At 36.9% G+C, this 18,638-nt stretch overlaps 1 protein-coding gene and 1 long non-coding RNA gene across 4 annotated transcripts in view; one reads left to right on the top strand and one right to left on the bottom strand.

Moving 5' to 3' along the window:
* The window catches only part of LOC135279248 (uncharacterized), a 135,917-nt gene that overhangs the window by 13,057 nt on the left and 104,222 nt on the right, over window positions 1–18,638 (top strand). For all 3 annotated transcript variants that reach the window (XR_010346526.1, XR_010346525.1, XR_010346524.1), the window contains exon 3: window positions 10,434–10,509. This is a non-coding gene — a long non-coding RNA (uncharacterized LOC135279248). The remainder of the gene's footprint in view (window positions 1–10,433; window positions 10,510–18,638) is intronic.
* The window catches only part of NETO2 (neuropilin and tolloid like 2), a 31,640-nt gene continuing 27,373 nt past the window's right edge, over window positions 14,372–18,638 (bottom strand). Inside the window, exon 9 of the mRNA XM_064386455.1 lies at window positions 14,372–16,808. Within this exon, the coding sequence (XP_064242525.1) occupies window positions 16,228–16,808 (581 nt within the window). The 3' untranslated portion in view covers window positions 14,372–16,227. The remainder of the gene's footprint in view (window positions 16,809–18,638) is intronic.

The raw sequence follows: 18,638 nt of genomic DNA, 5'->3' as shown, positions 1-18,638 counted from the left end.
ATTTCATATAAAAATAAGTGTAATTGTGTACCTGTTTTAAATGTTTTATGCAGATGCCTCTTGAGTGAACTGATAGCTGATAGCTATGCTATTCATTTTCAGCTTAGTGAGGAGGTGAAGACTATAGGGATTATGATGATATTTACTTTTTTCTGAATGCCATATTTTCTTTTAAATATTATGCTATAACCTTTCTCTCACTGTAGTTTGCTTTGTATGTTAAGGCAAAATTGATTCCTGAGCAGGAATTTGACACAAGACTTGTGTGCTTCTTAAATTTTATGTAAACTCCAGGTGGTGCATGGGATTTAAACTGATATTTTGTAGAGTTGAACTTCACCTTTATGACCTGGTTAAGGCATTTTTAACTTGATATCAGCAGGTCACTTGTAAGGAGCGACATCTAATAAGAATTGACCCAAGCTTTGCTTTTTTCACACTGAATTTTAGAGGCTTTGAATAACAGCTGTAAAGAGTAATCCCTATTTCCTCATTGTCACAAGACTGTTTTCAACATGTTACCTCATGCCTGCCTACTGAAAGGTGCTAAGGAGCTGTCACTCTTATGTCCTAGACTGTCAATACACCAGATCAGCCCATTTTATCTGTCCCTGTGGCCAGTTTGCCATGATGCCCATAAATGCAGAAATTCCTGAAAAATGCCTATCCTTAAAGGCTGACTTCAAATACATAAAATTTGGGTGCTTAATTAAAATTTGAAATTGAAGTTGTCCTATACTTTACAATCCACTTTCATTGATGAGTATTTTAATTTGGAAATTTGGACTCTCTATCAGTGCTGTCAGTCAGACAGCTTGATTCAGTTTGTCTTATATTCCCCAGCCAAACTGTTGGATTCCTTATGAATACTGGCCAATTCTTAAACTCTTCAAGGAGCTTCTCAGTTTTCAGGTATGCTTCCACAGTGATGAATCAGGACATGTTTCTCTGCTGTTGCATTTGTTTTTATTCATTAGGCTGGGGATCTTTGGCTTCGTTGTTGTATTAGTCCTTGTACCTGAGGCCAGAATTTAGGGCAACACTATAGTAGTAGTAGTAGTTCCAGTTAAAAATATTCCATTAAAAAGTCATGTCTTAGTTGACTTAAGGACTCAATAATGCCTCTTACTTTATTGTACTGTCATTATTCAGTGCAAGGATTAAATTTTTTGCTATCCTTTATCATGTAACAGTGTAAGAATTGTAGCTAACATGGCCATTGGTTCTCCAAAAAACACACAACTACAAATTTCTTTATTCTGCAGTCATGAACCAGTATAAACACTGGAAGAAAGGAGCATGTTTCTTTCATCCTCCCTATAAGCCCAGGAACACCAAAGAAAGTAAACTGGTAGCTAAAATGGATCATAGAGCACTGAGAACTGGAGAAGAGGATCCTGCTGGAGTAGAGATAGTTTTTCAGGCAAGAAGTTTAATTAGGGCTGGGTTTCAGAGGCTTTAGTGTGCACCTGTACAAATGTATACTTACATGTCTCATGTCATAATCAAAGCTGCCTTTAACAGATCTTATAAAAGCTAAACCAGCAGTGATGATTAGTCCTTTGGTAAATTTGGACTAATGCATGAGGATTTATATGTATTTGCAAAAATAATTATTTGAAAAAAAACCTGAATTTGTGGTTCCAATTGTGCTTTTAAAATTTAAAAAGCATTTCTAGAAGACTGTGCTGTCTGATTTAACATTCTCTAAATTACAGTCTTGCAGTCTTCTTGCTCAACACAGTTCCAGGGCAGCCTCATTACTTCTTTTCTGACCTTTGTCTGTGAGTTGGTTCTGAGGTAATGTCCTGGAAGGCTTCAAGGCTAATACATCTTTCTGATTTAACAGGATTTGCTTGGTGTTCCAGACTTTTTGGTTTTCTTTCTCTGAGCTATCCCAGTGACATGTACTCAACACAGCACTACATTCATTAGTGCTGAAAGTGTCCTGCTGATCTCATAGCTGAACAACTGCAGAAAAAAATATTTAAGAAGGATCAATCATCCTCTCTAACTTTCTGTGTAATAAGTAGTGCAGAAGGTGCCTTGTGGTTTGTGTCTGTATCCTTTTAAAGCTCTATAGCAGCACAAGACAAGAGCTGTTTCTCTAACCAAAATTTATGTTGATGATTATAGGAATAGCTTCAGACTATAAATTAAGGGCTTTCAGAAATCTATTAATGCTTAATAAATCTCTATTGTCTTGACAACTTTATAGGCCAAAAGGTGTTTTTTCTTTATATAAATATTGGTGTTTTAGAATTCAAACTTCTTGAAGTGAGTGCTTCAGGGGAACAGCAAGATCAATTGTGTAGTAAAGGGCTTTTATTTTAGCAGAGGTTAAAGAAAGCCAATGCACTGAAAGCTACTTATAGGATTGCATCATCCAAGTCTGAGATATCTATAGATAAAAGTTACAATTACCTTCCAGTATATCTATTTTCTGTCTCTTCTAAATCTGAGGCCATGTTCTATAGGAGGAAAGCAGCTTGACCCAAAAATCTGTGATGTATTATTTTCTATGGTGCTGTCAGTCACTGCTACATCAGCTGGGAAAGCTGGGGCAGAAAGGTCTGCAGTGAGCTGACTTTGCAGCCCTGTCTTTTCTCACTGCACACTTCTGAGGAGCTGTCTCCAGCTGAGCTGCACAGATAATGATTGTTCATATCTTTCTGCCCTTATGTGGACTTTGGCAAGTGCTGTGTTCTTCCTGCTTCTGCTTCAAATCTCTAAAGTGAGTTTACCAGCACCCCATAAATTCTAGATCTCCTTTAACTGAAGGAGACAGGCAAGGAGATGATACAGCTCTTGCTGATAAGCTGTTTGGTGTCATGTGCTTTGTTAGTTCAGCTTTCTTTTTATTGACTTTCTATAGTTTGTAGCTTATCTGTAAATAATGCTGAATCAAGAAAAAGAAAACACACACAAATAGAAAAAGGACTGTTTTTATCCACTCTTGCTTAAAAACATAAGATCTCTATTTTTGGGTTTCTGGTGCTTAGGATATATTGTTTCACAGTGCACAACTTGGACAGATGTGATATATGGTGCTTTGCCAAAACAAAGACTGTAACATTCAACTGTCATCTCCAAACCTTATGTTTTAAGGTTGGATAAAGTAGAATTGAGACAGACTCATTTTGTCAGAGCTGTCTGGAAATAAAATCTTCAAAGTAATAGCGATGGGAAATATTATATTGTAACTGCATTAGAAGAGCATTGGTAAACATTTTTCCCAGGAAAAAGAATGCAAACCCGTATGACAAAAACACATGAGCAAAGCCCCTCAAAGGGCAGAAATCATGTGACCTCTTACTTGGTGGTGCAGATACAAATAGAATCTGAAATGTGGGTTTTACTGACAAGAGAATGAAGCCTTGTCCTGTGCCAGTCTTCCTTCTGCTCTCTCTAGAGCCTTCTGCTGAATTTCCCAGAAGCAGACAGATGTGGGTGAAAAGTTTGGGGGTTTTTTTTGTTTGTTTTTATTTGTTTTTATAATACACTTTTACCTAAAGGAGCCATGTTATTCTGTGGTCCTGTGGCAAGAAACCAAGGGGTTTTTACAGCTTGTTTCCCTTATGGAGGTAGAGACATCCTACAGAATCACTGCTCAGTCTCCAGCTTTGAATGTTGAGGCCCTGGAGGAGCAGACTCTCTAAGCCATAAAAACCCCCCAAAGTCAGCTGTCAGGATCTCTGTAGAGTTGATCACCTGTAGGAATAGCAGGTGGTAGCACTATTGCAGGTTTGTGCCTCCAAGAGCTTCCACGTTGGGCACCCTCCTACTTTGCCTGTGTCTAGAGCTCCTCTGGCTAGAACATGAGTTTTTCTGAGCACCTGAGAGCAAGGATTTAGTTTATCATAAAAACGACTCATTTTTACACAGTCATTACTTATGTGACTAGATTTATCAGAGATAGTGTGTTGCTTACACAAATAACTGCTCAGCTGAGTAAGTCATAATGTATTCCTTATCTCTTGTCGAGCAGCCGGTTTCTTCAGTTGAAAGAAACTTAATTGCCATAATTAATTGCAACATTAATTATTACACTGCCTTGTATTTGAATGTTGTCACTAGCAATAAATGTAAAAGGGCTTGAGAACCATTAGGGAATTATTTATACTAGATTTTATATGCTTCTTAGGTTGCTCTTAAAAAATATCAATCCTCAAACATTTCCAGTACTAGAGCAGTTTAAAATCTATTGTATATTTAGTTTGTTCTCTCGATATTTACTTTAAAAAATAAAATCCATTATTGAGGTATGTTTTGAAAGGATAGGGATCATCTCTGGGGTCCAGAATTTGTATTCTATTCCTCTCTTTCCCTGGGAGAGCAAAAATGTGTGCATAGCCTTTTGAGCCTGTTGTGGCTCAGGATATGCAGCAGTGGAACTTGAAGCCTTTCATCTTCTTTTTTTAATCTGCTTTCATAGCCACAGGTATAAATTAAGTATTTGTTTCCATTTTCTCTAATTTTCTGTTTAGTTTTTACAAAAACAGACTTTTCTTTGAGGCTTTAAATAATCCATTACTAAGATGCTTTTTTCCTGCAATGTTATGGGCCTTTTTTTGACAGGGAATGGACTGTTTTGTTCAGTATTGCAATCTAAAACATCCCTTCTTGCTGGAAAGGCTGCTTTTACTTTCTCTGGGCACTAGACATAGAGAAGAGCTGAGCATAAGTTAAAAACAATAGATTTTTAAAAAATCAATTAATAGATCTAAGCCAGTGAAGGGAGACATTTCAATTTAATATCAAGTATAGTCACTAACCTTTGCTGCCATTCTCTGTGACCATTCCAACCTTTAGAGAATTGTGTTGATTTAAATTTAATTAAAATTCAAAGTTACTACAAAGTCAGAGTTGTTGATGATGCTGTACAGAAAATGAATTTGTTCTTTTCCCCACCCTTTTCAGGTTTTAGCTAGGTTCTGCTTTTGTTTTGCTGGCTTTTTTTCTTCTGAAAGACAAAGGGAACACAATTCCCTGCATTGTCAGTTGCCTCTGGTCCAGAACAGAGTTCAGTCATTCCTGTTATGCTCCTTTCTGTGTCAAAACAGTTGAATCTATTTTGTGACTTCTTTCTTTGCACCTCTAGTACCCTCTCTGTTAGAAGTGGGAAGAACTGTGCCCAAAACCAGATGACATGAGTGTGCTGTTGGCCAGGAAATGGCAGTTTAAGCAGTAATTTGTTTACAAATGTTTATTCTAGAAGAACATGACCTGAGTAATGAATGTCACCTGTTCTGATGCTGGCAAAAGCTGCTGTCAGCATAATCCCTACAGCAACAACAATGCCAGTATTCTGGGTGCAGAAAATGGAAATCTGTTACTAATGTACCTGGTGTATTGGCTATTTTGTGTGGACAGTTACTTCTGATTTTTTTTAATCTAAATATAATTTACTCATTAATAAATATTCCAGTTGCTCATATTTCAGGACCTGGATAAAAGAAAAAAGTGGAGAGAATTTGGACATGATGTGATAGCTGTGTAGTCAGGATCCTGCTAATGTGTTCAGATAACATTTTGGCAAAAAGTTATATTTACTTCCTTGCTGTTCTGGTTGTTCCCTTTGCATGGTTTTAATTCTAATTTTAAAGAGATCTTGTGATTGAGACTTGTCAGAAACATCATGCCCTGCATTGTGAAAGGGACATTGTGGTCAGATTTTGTTCTGCTCTTCGTTGCTTATATGCCCAAATCCAATTTTATTGTTTTCCTAGCACAAAGGAGAGTAGTGGTTGCTCTTTGCCCAAAGACAGCAGGAAGTAACACATGGAAGGAAGTGGAAGATGGTCAAGCTGTGTGGGAACTGGAGAACTTCTGTGTGTTGCTGTTTTTCTTCTTTCCTCTGGCCTGGATAATGTGCTTATTTGTACGTGGTTTTTTAATACTCCTCTTCCTTCATTGCTGTTTTGGGATTTTTCTAAGCTGGGAAAGTAGCTCTGAAAAAAATTGCCAGAGCTTGATTTGGAAGAAAATGTAATGACAAGAATGCAGATTCCTGATGGTGATGTGCATGCTGTCCTGTTTCAGGAGTACACAACAATCTAGAATTCAAAACCCTCAGTTGAATATTCCATGTCTGCTGTAACATTTAGAAGGAAAACTGAATTTTATAGGAAACTGGTATTGTCACACCATTGATAATATTTAGGGCAGGCAGTTGCATTTTATTACTGCATCAATTAAATTAATAGACAAATTGGATAATTTGATCTCCAGTGCCTCAACCAAGAAAACACAGTTAGCAATGGCAGAAATGGGAAGGAAAACCATGACTCCTGAAAGGAAAGCTATTGTTCTATCTTCTGGAACTTGTCTCCATCCTTATCCCTATCCAAGTACTATAATTTTGTGATATGATTGTAGTACAGCTGAGTACTTAAAATTATAGTTCACAGCTGTAGACAGAACCTTGAAATTGTTGAAATACCTGAATTAGAAAGGCATAAACATAGATGCACCTTTACTCACAACCTTTATTGAATGATTTCTGAGTCTGCAGGTGGAGTGGGCACAGGAATTAGACATTTGACCCCTGGGATTTTTCTTCCACGGCAATGCTGTGATTTAGTTATTACCAGAATATCTCCTCACTGCAAGTAACTTTTTCCTGTCTGTCCTTTGCTTGTTTATTTTGCCTTCAGGGTGCTTTGGATGGCCATAACAGAGGAACAGAAACCTTTGTTGTATGCTTATCAGGATGTAAGAAGAGTTTTGCTCCTACTTTGCCCACTGATTGTTGTGACAAATCTAATGAAATAAGTGAGCTTCAAGTTCTGTAAATGAAATAATAAGTATTTATCTTGTCTCCCCACTCAGTCTTGCTAGGAAAATGAGAAATCTGGATACAGCAAATAACCTTTCCGTGGAGATGGGAAAAATAATTAATGTAATTGTAAAGGGGGCACAGCATGCCTTTTTTCTTGAGCCATTTCTGCTTTGACCTCTTGACTTCAAAGCCTGAAAAGTACATTAATGTAGCAATTCAGTGAACTGCTGTCTTGTGAAAGAATTTTCTAAAAGCTTCTGTTTTGGTAGGGGTGTAACTGAGGCATCATTCCTTCTTCCAGAGTAAATCAGAATTTAGAGAAATACATATTTTTATGTTCTCTTTCCCTCTGTATGAGCTATGTATCCAGCTAAAAGGATTTATTAAAACCTTTTCACTTGTTTGTGTTCAGGAGAGGGGGGAAAAGTTATTTCTTTGATGTTCCCAAGGCTTTCCACGTAACTGGATTAAAATCTGAAACCATGTCAAGCAAAAGCTGTGACAGTAATGTACCCTAATTTGTTTCCCTGAAGATTGATGTGATGGTTATTCAAGCTTACCTCTCTCTTCAGTTGTTTGACCGTCTAATTTCTAAATAGTCATGCATTATTCATCTTTATGATGATAGAAAGCTGATAATAAAACAGGAAATATCAAACTCCTCTGTTATATTTTCCCCAATATCCTTCTTTCTCTCCTTTATACATACTTCTTAAAATTTAGGTTGTCCAAGATGAAAATATACATATGTGAAATCATGTGTGCATTCTTGTAGGGTTGCTGGATAACTGTTTAGCAGATTGTCTCCCCTATTTGTGACGGATATTAATGGATCAGTATTTTAAATTATTGCTACGGGCACACAACATTGTACTTGCTTATGTTTATTTGAGTTGGAATATGAATTATTATCTGCATACAGACAGCAGAGAGCATTAGTCTGGGCTTGGTCAGGTAGTGTGAAGGACAGGGATAGAAAATAATTTCATAATCAACAGCTTTAATGGATGATAATACTGTAGGAAAAAGCAGAGCTGGCTGGCTTTGGCAGCACATTCAATCTGAGGGTACTTTTGTTATTATTTGAGCTAACACTGACATGAAACTAATGAAGATACATTTATTTAGATGTGCTGTGTGCAGACATTACCAGACACACGGCCCCATCTGATGAGAAAATAGGTTTAGCTATTTTTTGAAATGTTTGCTGCTGGAGCAGGCTAAAGAGGACAATATTCTTGAATAATCAGATTTGTCCCTGCTTAAGAGGTTTTTTGCACTAGAAATGAGGAACTTGGTGCTTTATCTACTTTATGCCCCATCAGGATCATGAGAGATGCAGCTCTGCAGCCGACTGCTACAGTGCAAAGCAATTAGGGGTGTCAGGAAAATGAGACCCAGAGACAGGGGATAAACTTCACTGGTAATAAGTGAAACAAATTATGCACTAGAAGACTGGGGTGTTTCAATGATGCTGTAGTGTTTCTGAGCTCTAGAAAAGTAAACCTATTTTCAATTTGCAGCTTTATATTGGCATTAAAGAGACACATGAGTTATGCCTTGGGTTACATCCACAATTCAATTTTTCAGCCCTTTGTAGGCTATGGTTGTGTAGTAATGTTTCTGATACTTTTGTAACCTAACCTTTCTTTGTTTATACTTTCCTACCTAACTTTTCCCTTTCTATAAAATGTTGTAACAAAGATTTCTTCCAAAATCCTTTTCAAAATAGTAAAAATAAGCATTAGATCAGATGTGGCATTTTGCTTAGGTAGCTTGGCTGCTGGGAACAGAGAACCCGGTTTCATTTAATTTGTTAAATTGTCCTTCAGTTTTTCAATTCTAGGCATTAACCATTAATATTCATACAAAGTCTTCCTTAAAAAGAAAAAATCAATAGGCACATCTAACCTTAATAAGAGGGGTTTGCTATTAATCAATAGGATCACTAACATAATGAATTACCCTTCAAAATAGCACTCTAGATGTTTGGCTCTGTCTTGAAATCTTTCAGCTTGAGTGTACTTTTGTGAAGAAAAGTATTCCAGTACATTCAGTAAAGCTAATGTCTATTATTCATAGGGCATCCAGATGCTGCTCCTTAGGAGAGTGTATGGGGTTTTTTGATGCTTTTACACTGAATCTGGTGGATTTTATATTAGACCCTATTATTTGACTCCTGTCTGAAGGAGAATCAAAGCTGTATTTTTTCCCCCTGGATATATCATATTGGGTATTTCTGTTTAAGATTGGCCTGGGGCCCACAGGTAGGATTGTCATTCATTTCAAATATTCTCCCATCAGTCCTGCAAGTGCTTCCATGATGAAAGAGGAGAAGGTAGCCCCATGGTTAGGCAAGCAGGAGACAGGTTATTACATCTTCAGATATACAGCAGACAAGTGGTTCTGCTTTGAGACAGGCTTGGCTTTCTGCCACTTCCTTCACTTGGTGTCAGCTGTTCTTTGTAACTTAACAAGGCAACCAAACAAGCTGCAGTTTCTTGCAGTTGTACAGAAATAATATTCCATTATACTAAGAGTCTGAAGTGACTGTTTCTTATCTTTTGGGGTTTTTGGCAAGATTAATTTCTGTGCAGTCCTATGGCGAGGATAAGCCATGACCTCCAGTTCTGATTCACATAAAACTAAATTCAATTACATCTGTTTCCCTCAGTAGGTGTGGTCCTTGCATGATCACTCTGCATATTTTTCTTTGTTTTTAAATGATGCACAAGCTATTTAGGAATAGGAAAATTAATGTAGAAATAACTTTTATTTTTTTGTAATTCTTCCTGATGTTCCCCTAAGCCTTGAGGGCCACTTCTTACCTTGAGCTCCTTGTTTGGTACTGTTGCTAAAGAACAGTTGGTAGCCTTTTCTTGTGTTCCTGAGGGGAAGGGAGAGTACTGAAAAAGAAGTGGGTTTCTGCTTTTTATTCCTCTTGTTCAGCATTAGTATTTTTCAGCTGCAGTAATGTTACAGGTGGTACTAAAATATCAATAAATCCTCATGTTACACATCTGGCAACTTGTAATGGAAACTATTCTCTGAATGTATGTAATGCATCTTTTTATACTTTTATAAGTTGGCATTTACACCAGGTATTTCTCAATTTTAAACACGGTCATGCAATATTTAAATCTACTTCTTATAGCTCTTTGTGGGCAAAATTCCACATTTGCTTTAGAGAGCATTTTATCTTATGATGTTGATAATTGAAGGAAAGTTGGAACTACAATTAAAAAACAACCAAGCACACCAAACTGTATGTTCTAACAATTCATAAGTCATGTTTGGATTCTGATAGTTCAAGTAAAGGATTTCTTTTCCTTATGCTAATATTTGTCCTTGCTTCTGCTCTGTGAGGAAAGTGCAGTACAGTGAAGCTTTAATAGTTCTGGATCTTAAAGGCAAAGAACTTAGTTTTCTTTTATTCCCGCTTCTCTTGCACAGATTTGAGTGCTTGTTTTCAAATGTATTAAAACAGACAGAATGCAGAAATGTCTGGGAGAATGTGATAACCTTAGGAGTCACACAGAGCTCTAAAAGTTACCTAATATATGAGATTATTTTAAGTGTCTGCTGCTTTTGGTTTGTTTGCTATACACTTGAATTATACATAGATATTTTATGCTGTTTTTTTATATTCCAGAATTCCCTTTACTGTTCAAGACAACATTTAATGATGACAGAAGATTAAATGGCCTGTGCAGAATCCTTTGCCTCTGGTAAGTGAAAAGCAAACATCTTCATGCTACTAGATCTCTTTGTTTTTCATTACTACAGAAGAATTAAAATTATTTGACTTGGCCTCAGGCCTTCAATTGCTCTGTTGGGTTATTAAAAATACAGTGAAGAGCCAGTAATGAGTGGTATTCCTTATGTACCTTGGCTGTTTGTTCTTTACAAACAGAAGATTGATTACAATGGTTAAGAGACTTGGGATTTATTGACTTGTCTTCCTAGAAATTTTTATCTCATAATTGCTTTCAAGAGTATTTTCCTGCTTTTTTCACCTCCATTAACCAGTGAAACATCTTTTTCTATAATAATCAGTAGTAGCTGTGAATGCTAGCCAGTAAACTCAGTTCTAACAGCTGGCTTTTCCCAAATTATTAGGAGTATTTGAAGGTGTTACTGAAGTGAGGGAACCTAAAATATTAGTTAGATAGAATGGTGGACTTTACTATCTTGAGGGTAATTCAACTGCATTGGGGGGTGAGTTAAACATTGTATCAGAAATGTCCAGTGATTAATATTTGTGTTTCTCCTTTTGTATTTTAAACAAAGAATTAATTGTCATCTCCTCTCCTGTCTCTGCAAATAGCTGAAGCCCTCGATCCCTGTGTTATTCACAGGTGAATGTAGCAGTTATTACAGACATGTGTTATGAGCAAACCTGGGGAAAACAAAATCTGCTCACAAAAAACCACAGACCCATTTAATGCTGATGTTACTTCCCCATGAAACACTAAACCTTGAGTATTAGAACACTGATGTACTTTGTTCCAGTTTAGCCATATTCATTTGAGGTTAAGCAGATAATCCTGTGAGCTTTGAGTTTTCGTTGTAGTTTCTCACTTCTCTGGTGGAAAATAAGCTGCAGTACAGTTTCAGAAATTAACGTAATGCTTAAACTCTCAAATGCTGTGGGTTAGTGACAAATGCTTTGCAGTGAAATCCTTGCTCCTAATAACATTTGGAAGGAAGACAGAAGCAACTTTAGGTAGGTGATTATGAACTTTGAGGCTAATTATAAGTTGTAATATGCATATATTTCCATGTATGAATTAATAAAATATTGAAATAAGTTTTAGCACATAAAAGATGTCTAGGAAATCTGTGTTTGGGGTGAGAAGTATTTATTTGGAGAGAGTGATGTGATGTGCATCTTTTAAGAGCACTGACATAATTCCATTTTTCAGAAGGACTGATACGGATTCCAAACCAGGAAATTATTTTGAATTTTTGAGTGGGTAGGTCTTAGGTGCCTATTATTTGTTTTATCACAATAATTTTTCTTGAACAGAATTTGGCATGAGGGTTTTTTGGGGTTTCTCCATATACAAGTTATTATCATAAATTATGACATGTTAGTGGAAAGAGGTACAAAGACATCAAGTTCTTTGTTTCTCCCTGAGCCTGGCTCTGTAAGAACAGACTTATATAAACTAAGCTGTTTTATCTGGTATATGGTAGATTATCTTCAATAGTGAGATAAGAAGGAACAAGTTGACCATTCAGAAATTACTGTTGTTGATCTATGAAACAGATGGAAAAGAGTTTTTGTTAAGCTGATTGTGTAAAATGTTGTGTAGCAAAGGAATTTGAATATGAAAATAAACCTGTCACAGAATATTACAGCATATTGACATGTGATTTAAGCATTTACAAGAGGGATTGATGCTGTACAGAGATGCTTATTAGACATCACAGGAATGATTTTTGCAGTTGCAAAAGTAGCAGCTTTTATATTGTTAGATTGAGATGGGTGTTGTAAATACTAATTTTCAAAGTATGAATCAACTCATCCAGGTTTTTTATTTTAAAATCCTTTCTCCTATTATAATTAATATTCAGTTTTAGCAGTGTGATCTCAGGGTAAAATCAGCTTATCTTTCAGGCTGGCATGGATTAGGAATCTTGTTTTGATAAACAGTCTACAGACCTGAGCAATCATAGGGCTTACATGTCAACTTTGAAATAAGGACATGTAAAAGTAAATGGGCTTGACTGAGTTTTGCTGTGAGCAGATATACAGAGCCTGAGCATAGAGGAAGCTCAGACTGCAGCTGTGGCTTGGTACATCCACATGAATTCAGTTGTTCCACTTCAAGCAGTAATTTACTCATCTTCCTAGGTATATGTGCTAAATTTAAAAAAAAAAGTTTTTTACCTTTTTTTTTTTTTAATTACTTGTGCTGTTGATATCCTTTCAGACAAAGGTTTGTACTTAAATGGTTTGGAAAATTAAATGTTGTGATCAATGATATAAGAACTTATTTAGGACCAAATTTGTTTTACAAATAAGACAAACCTTTTCCCCTCATTCACAGGTTTGCTGCTAATGCACGGAGTTCTTTGAACCAAGTGAAAAACAAAGCAAAGCATATTTTAATGACATAAAGATTCTGTGAATTGTTCACATGACAAGCACCTTTTCTTGTAAATCAATGACAGTTCTTTCCATAACCCTTCTTAGTATTGGTTTAGTAAAAATAGACAGTCATTATTGCAATATGCCATTGGAATTTGTAGATACTGTGAGGTCATCTTGTCTATAGCAGACAAGAGAATCCCGTGCATTTTAAGTACACATTGGTATTTCTGTGATCACTGAGGAGTCAGGAACAGCATTGAACCTGAGTTTTCTGTGCCACTGCCATCATCTCTGTAAATGCAGACATCTCCTCAGAGAACTTGCAGGAGTTGTGAATCACAGTCACTTTTATTTTCATGTTGGCTGTAGGTATACTTGTACAATTTTCATCAGAATTCACTTTTCATGTTAGATAGTTTGTTCAGATAGTCTAAGCTACTATGATAAAAGGTAAAAATGAGTTAGAAATCCCAGAAGTAGTCAATGCTGTTGGCCTTGTCCTGGTCAGTGTATGTCTAGTGAATGTGCCATTGCTAAGGAGCATTCAGTGCTAGCAGAGGGTGTTGCAGGTATGGGTACAATGAGTGCAAAATCAGGATGCTCCTGGAAATGTATGAATTTAAGATGGCCACAATGGAAATAGCCTAATGGTACTTAGATACTGCACTAGTATGAAATGTGACATTTTTCATTAATGCCCCAAAAAAGTTTAAAGACCACAACATCAGCTTCAGTAGGATTGAGACTGCCAAACCAATGCTAGATTCTTTTGCTAGTTGTGTCAGCTTTCTGTACTGTGATACCCAGCAGTCTGCCCAGTCAGTTTTTCTCTGCAGTGAAGGGGAGTTGATTATACTGCAAGTGGAAGTGTGGCTCTAATAGTTTAGACCCATTTCTTAAAGCACAGCTCAGGAACTGAAGCCCACCCTGCCATGGGTGTGGAGGCAGATTGGTTTTCAAACACCCCATGGGATATTGGAAGCAGTTATGCTCAAAAGCCAGGACTGGTTGTGGGAGCTCTGGTGTGTAGCCAAAAGGCAGCTGTGTTCTGACCATGTAATCAGAAGGCTACGACAGAGACTGAAATATTACTCAAGCCATTTGGGAACTTACTTCAATTTCCCTTTTCTCCCCAGACTCGGGCTCTGCAGGCTTCCTGTTTGTTTTATTAGTACAGCTTTACTGTTCAAAGGCAACATAACTTGGGAAAGAGTAGGAATAATACTATTTTTAGCACATGGATAAATACACATAAAAAAGTAAACTCTGTCATGCAAACCTAGCATTTACAAGAGTTATATGGGTTAGAATGACCCGTGTAAAACTGCATATTACTTGTTGAAAGAATCTGTAACTAACAAACTGTCACCAATAGCATGGTGTGTCCTATAGGTCATGGTGAGATATTTCATCCTGAGATCAATGAGAAGTACATAAAATTTGCCAAATGTTTTCATTAAATATTCAAAAATTTTCAAGTAACAATTAACTAGATTTTTTAAAACATTTATTTTCTGCATGTAGTGCATCTAAAAATAAAGCCCATTTTCATTCTTTCAAATTGAAATACATTCTGGGACCAGCACAAAAACTGGTATCAGGGTACATCCAGCCTTGTGGGTCTAAGGTAAGAGCTGATTAAGTTCTTTCTAAACAGGAGACAGGGTTAATTTTGAAGTTGGGGATTGCTGAAGAAACTCAATTCCCCTTTCTTTTTTCCCCTTAAATGTTGCACATTTTAAGCATTAAAATAAAATCTTTATCATTCTAGTAAAAATCTGTGATTACAGCTGTTATTAATCTTTATTTCAAATAAATTATTTTTCAGTTGCAAGGGTCATAGGTTAAGACATTTTTGGGGCTTTTTGGTACTACAATCAGCACAACAAACACTATGTTGGTTTGACATCCATCTGTAAATAAAGGCTATGCCCAGTGCTAGTGGGATCAGCTTTAGTCAAAGGTTTCCTGTAAACAAAATACCCAAACAAACTCAAACTACCCAGGGAAGAAAGTGTAAGCTAATGTGGAAGTCATAACAAGTATTCTTGGCAAACTGTGAAGTGTGCAGTAACAACTGCAGCTTAGTCAGAACTGCTAAGAGGGACCCTGAAAGAAGCCTGCTGTCCAGGTGCTAGATTTGGATTTAAGAAATAGGCTGTACAGTATCAAACTATATAAAAAGCTTAAAAACCACAATGAGAATATATTTAAAAAATTTTCTTCTATATTGTAAAAATTTTTAAATTAGGTCCAAACCACCATTTAAAAACATATGAAATGTGCAATTTTGCAAATGGAAACAAGGGGCACAAGAAGGATTCCATAGGGGTTAATTAGGGTTGCTTTGTGATTTCTTTGTTTCCAGTTCCTTCATACACCCAGTAATCACACAGACCTCAGAGCAGTTCTCTTCAGGCAAGTAGGACATGAGCTAAAAGTATCATTGCTGATTTCAGTAGGGAAGATTGGCTGCAACAAGGAGTAAAAAGCTATTTTAAGAGACAAATGTACAGTACAATCTATTTATGTAAATACTTGGAAAACTCAGGAACAAAATTGTTTCCTAAGTACAGAGCTGTGAAATCAGTGTGCCATATGGAGCTATAATATATGGGAGAATATTTTAAAATCCTAAACCTTCTTGAAAGAAAACTGTTGTAAAAGTCTGCATCTAGAATAAAATGACTACTCACTTGTGTTTTAACTGAAAGCTGCAAAGATATTTCCACATGTACTAAAATTAATATAACTTGATATTGTTAAAAGGCAGTAACCCTTTACACTTATTTCTCACAAAGCATAGAGTGTGGAAATGATAATTAAAGGCAAGTGAAACAGATGGCTGTAACATAATTTGTGAGTCTTAACTGGCACTTAACACTAACTCTACTTTCAATTTGACAAATACAATAAGACACCTATGTTGACATACACGTGGTGCACTTAACTACTTTTATTTATGCAAGTGAGGTATTAAAATTGTCTTGAAAAGCAGACATCTAAAGAAGAGGAAATGGTATGAAGAAGAGAATAGTAGTCATTGCTTTCAGTGTTCAACAATTAGTAGTTGTAGGGTTTTGTCTTCCACCATCCTATCTTATAATTTCCATGCAAAGTCTTTGTCTTACTCCTCCACTAGATAGGTAGCTTGGGAAGATTGGAGGAAATCCACCACTTTTTCAGCAAGAATTAATTATGAAGACCGGTTTTGTTTTTTGGAATGAAGTATAATAAGCTAAAAGTGTGTGCATCTCACACGCTGCGTATGGTACACTTTTAATTTATACACTGTCATTGTACATGTGCATTTTGTATATACACTGATACCACCTTCAGCAGGAAGTTAAAAGTCAATAGATAATGAACCTTGTGCTGTATCTTCCCTTCCTCTGACATAAATTTCACACGGAATCTCCTCCATCACCCTGTCTTCTATCACCTGCTCGGGGCAGTCGTGAGCTTGCTTGAAAGTGTAAGTGCTTTTCTTGAATGTGCTGTTAAACGTTTTCATGGGCTGGGGCTGCGCAAAGTCATTGCGGAAGGGCAGGTCCATGGAGCTCAGGTTGCTCCTGCTCTGCTTCATACTGGAGGCCTGGGAGCCACAGTGGTGGTCGTGAATGCATCTGGAAGCTGTTGAAGGGCGGCGCAGTTTCTGATAGTTTTCGAGTTCCTCTGATAAATCTGCCAAATCTGCAGAAATTTCTTTGTCCCTTAGTGAGAACAGTTCATAGTGAGGAGGATCAAAAACTTCCTGGAAACCAGTTTTATTGAAGGCAGTCTTGCAAGCCATAACTTTTTTGCGAGGTTGCTTTACTTGCACTAGAATTGAAATGATGAGAAGAACTAAAACTATCCCTGTTGTGACGCCAATGATTGTCCCATGGGTTTTGGTGATTTGTTCAAACAATCCAGTTCTTTTCTTTTCTGCAAAGAAAAAAAAAATGATTATGACAAGATATTCGTTTCTATGCTTTTGATAATGTATTTAAACAAAGCAAGACTGTATTGTGATTGCCATGCAAGCGATAAAATTACTTAATGGGCCTGGAGACTAGACCTGTATGTCAATGGGATTTGCCTAATTCCCTGTCATTAGTGGCTACCATATGATAATTCAGTGGCAGGTGCAACTGAACCAGTGCTTGCTGACTCAGCTGGGATGAGCCTTCCAACCTGAACCTTTACTGATGTCTATATTCCTAAATCCATGAGCGAAATAGGCTTAAATTAACCTTAAATAGGTTAAATCCAGCTACAGATGATGGTTCTCTTACCATGGTTTGCTCCTGCTGGTAACATTCCCAGTGATGTCAGTAGAAGAAAACCTAGATTTAAAAATGTCTCGTTCTACTTTAGAAGTGAAATATTATCAGATATAGGAATGACTGTACTGCTTTCACATCTCTTGGAAATATAATGGCTGTGTCTATTGTGTAAATCAGTTATACCTAATTCATCACAGGGAGCTTTAGCAAAGCTCTTATTCCAATTCTAAGAGTCCCGTGATGAAATTACTTGGAAAAAAAAAAGGTGGGGGATACACAACCAACCCAAATCATCTGGTAATTTTGGCTAGTACTTCATGTGAAAACACACAAGATGGCAGCATCAGAACAAGATGGTTTTCCATATTTAAAATTCTTATTTGAAGATTAAAGTTTTCCAGTTGGACTTCTGTTCCATGAATGTTCTTGTCCTGGGGGACTGAGAGATTTCTACACTGCAATGCTGGCTAGTGGGAGAGAAGCATTTAAGACTATGAAGAAGAAAATGTAGTGGCCTAAATCTTGCGTAACATTTTCAGATATCTGGCTCCTGGCATCTGAATATGTGTCTTATGTACCTAAATACCACACACAGTGCATGGGGAGAGGTCCACACCATCATGTGTTATTTGAGACAATCCTTATGCTGAGCAGAGACTCCCAAGGAGCTGGCTAATAAAAAATTACATTTCTGCTGCAGAGCTTGGGCTGTTTCCTTTGAGCTACTTTTTACCTTTGAAGTGAAGGAAGATATCTGCCCTTGTCCTGCCTATCTTAGATCACAGTGGTGCCATCCTTGGTGGGAGGTATGAATTTCACTGCTATGGCAGTTCTCTTGTCTGCATCTAGGTTTCTTTATTCTTGGCAGATATTTTAATCAAAAAGTTGTTTTGCAAAAGGCGATGTCTTCGCCAGTCTCTTAAAATAAGTTGCACACAACTGACTTCTCTATCAATTTTTGTGTTACAGGGCTTAGGCATAAGTAGGTCACAATATGCTCAGATTTATGTAGCTATTGATATGGACTAAATGAGAACTCTGGGTGCCTGCAGGAACTGAGCACAATTGTGAGCAGCTCTCTTTCTAAGGCAAAGAATTGCTTATTTGGTTGCATCAGTCCCTTAGCTGGCAGTGTGGATCTAGTCTTCAGCTGTCTCTTAATTTCTGCTGTGCAAGTATTACAGCAGAATTTAGATTGCATTCAACATAAAACACAATGGGTTATTCAACATCAGATACAGCAATTTAAAAATACTGGGAAAGACACACTTTTTATGGAATTAATTTTTTTAATACTCCAGTACGTTAGTGAAGTGTGAATTCAAGGGGAGAGTCTAGAAAATAGGAAAAGAAATATAGAAATTAAACTTAACAGGGAATATTGAGTGTTATGAAAGGTAAGGATTGTTTAGAGGAAACTTAGCTTTACATTGCAAACTGGGGAGTTATGGACCAGTTTTCTTGACTGGAAAGCTTCCACAGTATGCCT

Source organism: Passer domesticus, chromosome 12 (genome assembly GCF_036417665.1).
Source record: "Passer domesticus isolate bPasDom1 chromosome 12, bPasDom1.hap1, whole genome shotgun sequence".
Lineage (NCBI taxonomy): Eukaryota > Metazoa > Chordata > Aves > Passeriformes > Passeridae > Passer > Passer domesticus.
Note: the sequence above shows the minus strand (reverse complement) of the source record. Positions and strands in the feature narration are given on the sequence as shown.